General features: G+C 59.3%; 1 protein-coding gene across 1 annotated transcript; it reads right to left on the minus strand.

The window, feature by feature from the left end:
- Window positions 1-219: 219 nt before the first annotated feature.
- Window positions 220-5,670, minus strand: NR1D1 (nuclear receptor subfamily 1 group D member 1). Its single transcript, XM_041000445.1, has 5 exons — window positions 5,047-5,670; window positions 2,138-2,485; window positions 1,804-1,892; window positions 1,554-1,698; window positions 220-1,228 (listed from the first exon to the last, which is right to left on the minus strand). Exons 1-5 carry the CDS (start codon window positions 5,075-5,077, stop codon window positions 525-527), a joined length of 1,317 nt encoding a protein of 438 aa, XP_040856379.1. The 5' UTR covers window positions 5,078-5,670; the 3' UTR covers window positions 220-524.
- Between the last annotated feature and the right edge of the window lie 1,930 nt (window positions 5,671-7,600).

A 7,600-nucleotide genomic window follows, 5' to 3' on the forward strand; every position in this document is an offset into this window, starting at 1 on the left:
GCCTGTTGGGGCCCCTCCCTACCTCAGGCACCAAGTCCTTCTGCTCCACTTTTCCCAAGGTCAAGAGTAGGGAGGACAGTGACTTACCTCAAAGGTTCCCGCCTTAAGCAGAGTGACCTGGTCATGCTGAGAAAGGTCACGGAAACCAGGGATGTGCTTAGCAAATTCCACCACCTCCCGCACAGCGGGCGTGAAGCTCATGGAGAAGTCTTCCCAGATCTCCTGCACGGTCCGGCCACTGCGCCCGTGCGGGTACATGTTCATAGGGCATGCCTGGGGAAGAAGGGGAGTGTCAGCCAGGCAGTGTCACTCACAGGAGATTCTCCCAGCCAGGGAGGACTGTGCCCCAGATTCCACCTGCACTGGGGACTATGACCCCAGAGGATGGATGTTGTAGGCAAAGTGGCAATTAGGTGCCAGGTGGAGATGAAGGATTCTCAGACCAAGCCTTGGACTGCAGGTCAGGAATCCTCTCCTGGGAAGAGAGTTACCCCACACTCAGCCTCTAGGCACCCCCAGCTGTCCTAGGCCAAGTTCATTCTTCCCCGCCCCCTGCCCTCCTCACCACCCCATGCCCTCACCAGCAGAACATTCTTAGAGTTGCCTTGCCGTGGACTATTGGCAGGTGCCTCTCCTTCTGGGGCTGCATACATATGGGTGGGGCATAGACGGTGCCCGTTGCTGTTGGTCTGGTGGCAGCTGTGGTGGGCAGGGCCGGGGGGCCAGGTGGGAGGGTAGGAGGAAGGGGTCTGGCGTAGACCATTGAGGACCTCATTATGACGCTGGGCAGCCAAGGCATTGTTGTCATTGGGGGCAGGTGGGCAGCCCTGATTTTCCCAGCGATGTGGGGTGGTGGCTGGAGGACTCCCCACTGCCTGGTTGGCATTAAAGTTGCCAGGTGATGTGCCCAGTTTGTCATGGGCATAGGTGAAGATCTCTCGGTGGGCCCGGGCCACCTGGGATATGACATCCTCCACAGTAGGCTCAGGGCTTGGAGATCTGGGTGGCGTCAGCTGTTGCGGGAACTGGGAGAAGCCCACCAGGGGTGAGGGCACTGCAGCAGGAGGAGGTGGCGAGGGGCCCATGGGGCCTGGGGTGGGGTGCTGGATGGGAGAGTTCTCCAGCGGACACTGGCTGCTCAGCTGGTTGTTGGCCAAGTTCATGGCACTCTGCATCTCAGCAAGCATCCTCTGCTTTTCTCGTTTGGGGATACGCCCAAAACGCACGGCTGTGACAGGATGAGAAAAACATCAGGAAGTTCTCAGGTGCATTCACACACATCCCTTCCTTCCCTTCTCTCTCCTCGAAGGGCAGGATCCCATACGCAAGGTGGGGATATGAGGAATGTTGCATGTTAAAAGTAAAATGAGTGAGGCCGCGCCCATCAAGGGGCTTTGCCAAATAGGCGTGTCCAGCAGGAGAGTGACAGGACACAGGACAATGTGTGGACGTGAGAATGCAAGACACAGATATCTCGGTGTGGGAAATCGTGAGGGAAAGATGAGCTGAGGAGCTGGTTGGAAAGAGGGGCGGGCTGTGGATTGCAGCCTCACCGTCTCGGGACATGCCCACGGAGAGACACTTCTTGAAGCGACACTGCTGGCACCGGTTGCGGTTGATGCGGACGATGGAGCAGTTCTCGTTTTTCAGACACCGCTTGTACTGGATATTCTGCTGGATACTCCGACGGAAAAAGCCCTGGAGGGCAGGAGCGCCTAGTGAGCCCAGCCAACCCCTTCCGGCCCTGTGACCTCCCAGGGGAGGCCTTCCTCTGCCACTGCCCTTACCCTATGTCTGCCTCACCTTGCAGCCCTCGCAGGCATGTACTCCATAGTGGAAGCCCGAGGCGACATCCCCACACACTTTACACAGCAGCACCATACCATTGAGCTCTGTGGGAAGAGAGGACTGTGACTAAGCTGGGGAAGGCTGGGTTCAGTGGCCAGGGATGGAGGGACGGAGGCTTTCTGGGTCAGAGACAGCGAGGAGGAGCTCCAAGAGCTAGGAGCACTTGGTGATCAGACTGAGCTGGCCGGGGGTTGGGGCAGCTCCAGGAGGAACCCCCAAGACCAGGGGTCAAATCCAACCCAGCCCTTGCCTGCTTCCCTGCCTCCAAGTCAGTTGGCAGTCTACTCACTGGTGATGTTGCTGGTGCTTTTGCTAGGGGACACTCGGCTGCTGTCCTCCATGGCCACTTGTAGGCTCCCTGAGGGACTCCCATTATAGAAGGAAGATGAAGAGGAGGTGGAGGAGGAAGAGGATGAGGAAGAAGAAGGGGAGCCATCATCACTCAGGTTGGCTGGAATGCTCCCAAAGGAGCGAGCCGGGTCCTGCGTGAGGGAGCCCGTGGGTGATGGTGGCAAGTACGTGGGGCAGCCGTGGGGCAGGGACTGGAAGCTGCCGTTGGAGCTGTCGCTGTAGAGGGATTCAGGGCTGGTACGGCTCGGGGAAGAGCCGCTGGACCCAATGTAGGTGATGACGCCACCTGGTGAGAAATGGCAAGCAAAGGAGTATCAGGTGCTAGGCTTTGGGTGCCAGAACATATGCACCTCTCCCAAACCCTGCTGGTTATACTCAGAGAGTTAACCTCCTGGAGCCCCTAACCTTGAAGTTGCTAAGCAGCTCCTCAGGGCACACAGGTCATGGCATGGAAAGCCAACAGCTGCCACACTTTGCAGAATCCACTGAGCTCCTTCTCTGGGTGTGAGGGTGACCCCTGTGGGCACCTCCCTTGTGTCCCTCTCTGTCCTAACCACCGTCCTCAGGGCATGACTCCAGGTAAGGACTGAGTTCACAGCATGGCAGAACAAGGGATGGGATGAGCCGCTGAGAACTCGTCACCATGCCCTCTCTCCCCAGAATCATTATCATCAACTGCCCATTTTCATCCCGGGACCTTCCTAGGGATGAGATCAGAGGTCACAGATGCATGGCTGATAATAAACAGGGTGGGGAGCTTGACAAAAAGAAGCCAGCCACCTGCCCACTTCACCGGGTGACCTTTCCTCCAAAGGAACAGGAAGAAGAAACATGCCCTGCCAAGCTGCCCTGGCCTCAGAATATTATCACAGTGGACTCTCTTATCTGGGAGTCCAGCAAAGACTGGGTACGGCCAGACTGAGCAAGGTGGGCCTGCAGTGGCAACAGTCCAACCCATGGCTCCGGAGTTCCCCCTTTCAGATCACAAGCTGGGTGATAACCCCAGTTCTCTGGCCACTCAGGGACCTCAGTCTCTTAGTCTCCCAGCATCCAGGTGGCTCTGCTCCCTCGGTGTTAGAAGAAGGTGACCTGCCCAGCACACATTTGCCAAGCACCTAGTTTGGCCTGCCCCGGGTGGGGCAGGAGAAAGGAGGATCCCAGGACACGTGTGAGCTGACACATGCCATGCCACCGTGTCTGCAGAGGCACATGTCTTGCTCACCCACTGACACACACTAAACTGGGCAGGGCAGTCTTTAAATAGCTCAAGGTTGATCAGGGTGAACCTAGCTCCCTGTAAAATAGTTGCACAACAGATAAGCTTCTGCAGTTTCAGGGCCAAGGTGGGGGATGGGATATTTATTTGATGGTAATGAATGTGACCTGGTTTCCTCATCCCGCCCCCCTCCCCAAAAGACAAGGTAAAGACTTTCATCCAAAGTGACTGGAACCTGGAAGTGAGCAACAGGCTCAAAACAGTCTCTTCTCACATTTATCACCACCAACTTGCTTAGTGACCTAAAGGAAATCAACTCCCCCCACCGGGGTTTGGTTTTCCGGAGAGGGTGTGGGAAAGAAGACGGAAAAACAGGAAGGTTTCTTGCTGGGGATCTGGGATGCCGGTGCTTTGGGGGAAATCCTAAAGAGGTAGGCTGCCTTGTGCAAGGTGGATGGAGGTCAGGGCAAGTGTGCCTGCGGGACCCAGGAGAGAAAAAATGTGGGACATGAGGGAGCGGAGTCTAAACTCAGCACCAAGCAGGTGCCGACAGAACAGGGAGCAAAGCAGAAGGATGCTTGGGTGGGAGCCCCCTGTGGGGAACGCGAGGCCATCAGAGGTCAGGGATCTCCATCTTCTCCTGGGGGGGCGGGGAGGGTGGACGGGCCGGGCAAGCCGACAGGAAAAGGAGGCAGGCGGGGGCGGTGAGTCAGCCCAGCTTCACCCAGATCTCGGCAGGGCGGGGCGGGAGCCCGGCCCTCAGCCGTCCTCACGTCCCCGTTCCACGTGTGCCTCTCGCACGTGGCTCCCCAACGAGGAACCCCGGAACTCGGGGCTCCGCCCTCCCCGCTTCCCGTCCGCGGGGAGCAGCGGCCCCTCCCCGGCGTCCGGGGCCCAGGCTGGCCCGGGACGGCCGAGGGGAGGAGAGACGGGAACACGCGTTGCCGGGGCAACCTGGGGGGGCGGAGCTCATTATGTAACGGGGCCGGGAGGTAAGGACCAATGGGGTGGCGGCCACGGCTTGTGCTGAATGAAAACAAACGCAGCACGTGGGCCCGGCTCGGTGGCCATGTGAGCCCAGGCGGCGGCCGGGGAGCGGTGGGTGCGCTCCCGGAGCCGGGCACCACGCTGCGGGACTCCGCCGGGGCTGTCACGGAGGATTCCCCCAGGGACAGCCAGCTCCTTCCCCGGGCCCCTTCTGCCCCAGCCCCGAGCGCTCCACGGTGTGTCAGGTTCCCTGGAGCCTGCGGAACTGGAGGAAGGGTTAAAAGGCAGAGGGGCCGTCCTTTACCCGAGGTTAGAGATGCCGCAGCTGCAAGGGTGGACACGTGGGGCCTTTCGGCAAACTGCCCGGAAGCTCCCAATCCCCCTCAACTCTTCAGGACCGCACGCCTACCGGTTCTCTGTTCCTTCCTGACCCGTGAGAGTCCTTTAGGCTCAGCGAAGCTTTGGGGCTCGGAGGAGCAAGAACAACCCGCTCTGCCAGTCCCACCCTACGTCCCGGTCGTCTCGCTGGCCGTCCCCTGCCCCTCCGGAGTCCCCTTACAAAGTTGTTCTGGTCAGAAGGCGTAGAGGGAGGTAGGGAAGCAGCGGCGGGACCAGGATGATGACAGGAGGAAAAATCTCAGTACCTGTGTTATTGTTGGAGTCCAGGGTCGTCATGGCTTCACCGGCCGACAGCGGTCATTCACACTGGGCCTGGACACAGACTGGAGGTTGCGATGGTCGCTGGCGCCCCCCGGGCACTGGCTGAGGGCGGGGAGTGGACCCCGCGGCTGACACTCAGGCTCTGAGATGCTCTGCAGCAAGGTCTTGAGGCGGCCGGACTGCAGTCCTGAGGAAGGCTAGGACGCGGAGGACACGGAGCTCTGCTTCGCATGGGAAGAGCAGAGAAGAGTGTTGGAGGGCAGGGAATGGAGAAGCAGCCTGCGGTAGCTCTCTGCCTAGAAGGCGGCAAGGAGGCTCGGATCTCTGCAGTGCACCGGCTGCCGGCTCCGCAGCGCTGCAGGATAGCCGAGCTAGAGCTCCCTGTGCAAAAGTCCCAGAGGGAGCGAGGCTGCAAGCAGGAAGTAAGTAGGTGATGGCGAGAAACGGGGCGCCCGGGCGCAGAGAAGCGAGACGTGTGCCCCGCTACGTTCCCTCAGCAGCAGTATTTCACTCTGCCAAGCTCAGCCGCCTTTTGCCCGAGCCTTTGCCTGGGACAGAGTGCTCTGCGCAGGCGCCAGCAGCCCAGGGTTCCCGGGCCGCACGCGGCACTGGAGCAGGTACCATGTGATCCCAGGGAGCGCCTCGTGCCCCAGTGACACACTTTTCCAGCAGCCGGCACGTTGAGCCCCATGCGCCTGCGCGGTGCTGAGGCTGTCGGGATTTGTAGTCCACTGGTTAAGGACCCCTTTCTGCTTTGCTAACGCGCTTGCAGGAACGGGAGAGGAGCTGAGAGTGGAGTGGGGTGGAGTGTGCTCCACAGGCAGGGTGGTGTGTTTGGAAAGCCTGTGAGGCAAGGGCATGTGAATTCCTGGGGCGGGACTGGCCAGCTTGGCAGCTCCCCAGGAGATCAAAGCTAACAGGCCTTTTCTGCAAACCTTGCAAACGTGAGGGCTTCACGTGATTGCAGGGCTGACCTCTCCCTGAGGTTAGGTTGGCGCTGCAGGGAGAGGCGCGGAGAAGGGTAGAGGGGGGAGGGGGGCTCGGGGAGGCAAGGGAGGGAGATTTCCCCCGGAGGAAGGAGCTTAGGCTGCCTTCTGCCGTGGAAGGCGAAGAAACGTGATCCTTAATTTCTCTTCTTCCCTGAGAGTACCCACCTTTTACCCTTAGGGAAAGAAGTGCCCAGAGGTGGGGATGACCCCAGGGAGTCCCTGTTTGCTTATGTGACACCACTCCACCCACTCGAGGTGACTTTGGGGTGAGTCATTTCCCTTTGTATGTGTGGAGGGAGGGGGGAGGACAACAAGAGAAGGGAACTTTATGGTGAAAGTGCTCCAAGGCCCTGGGATAAAAGGGCAGAGGTGAGGCAGGGTCTGGGGCCAGAGTTCCCACTCCACCCCTCAAAAATTGAAGACATCCTGTGGATTACACAGAGTGCAGCTCGGGGTTGGTGGGGGATCATGAAGATCCCCTTCATTCTTCCTCCTCTTACTGGAGAGGAAGATGAGGCTTGGAGGAAGAGAACTGGCCCAAGGTCAGACCTTCCTGGCTGGTTCCATCTACCCAGCCTGAGAAGGGTGGAAGAGCAAGGTGAATTCATCTGCCCCACTGGTGAAACACGCAGGCCTCACAAAGCAGCCGCTGCTGTTAGGAGAGCTTGGCTGGCAAGGAAAAGCAGGGAGCCAGCAATCATGTGAGCGGGAGCCTCACTCCTCCTCAGCCCAGCGTTTCCAGGGAGCGCTCTCTTAACCCAGGAAGCCCCTCTCCTCTCAAACACACGCAGCTCCAGGGACAGCACTGATGGATGCCCAGGCAACACAACGTGAAGGCCGAGAGGAATACAAGGGCAGCCAGGTTGCCAGTCCGTGAGGCCGACTGAAGGGAGGGGATGAAAGCTGACAACCTGCGGGAGGGGGACGCCCCAGCACGAGCTGGTTTGCACCTTTGTCTCCTAGTTCCCAAGAAAAGTAGGGTAGAAGAGACTGTGGACTGGGCCTTGGCCTGCCCTTGGCCCTCAGGCACACAACTGGGAAGCTGCAAGCTGGCAGTGGCCGGTGGATGTGGGCGGGACTGGGAGGGGCTGGGACAAACAAGGAAAGAGGCTTTTCAGGAAAACTTGGTTCTGAGCTCTGCCGCCAACCCCTTCTTCCTCCTCCCACGGGGCTCTGGAGGGAAAGCTGGGAAGTGAACTGCCAGCTCCTGGACTGTTCGACTCTGTGTCTGAGCCACAACCAGAGCCCACGGGGCTGGACCTAAATCAGGCCCTTGGTGAGATAGCCAGCTCCCCACAGCCGCAGATCTGCCTCAGGCACATTCCTTTTAACTGCTGGCATCTTGGCCAAGTCCCTCTACTCTGCTTGCTGCCCACCTGCTTCCTACTTGCTGGGTGTTGATGTCTGCAGGAGAAGGGCCCTCACCACTCCCTCTCTGAGTCTGTTGGATGGAGAGCTGTAGGGCCAGCCTCCCTCTCCTGAGGAGCAGGGGGAGCTGAAATTCAGTCAGCCAGGCTTTTGGCAAGAAGCCCGCTGGATTCAAAGTCTT

This window comes from Ochotona curzoniae, unplaced genomic scaffold (genome assembly GCF_017591425.1).
Source record: "Ochotona curzoniae isolate NIBS_2020 unplaced genomic scaffold, NIBS_Ocur_1.0 scaffold_2453, whole genome shotgun sequence".
Taxonomy (NCBI): Eukaryota; Metazoa; Chordata; class Mammalia; order Lagomorpha; family Ochotonidae; genus Ochotona; species Ochotona curzoniae.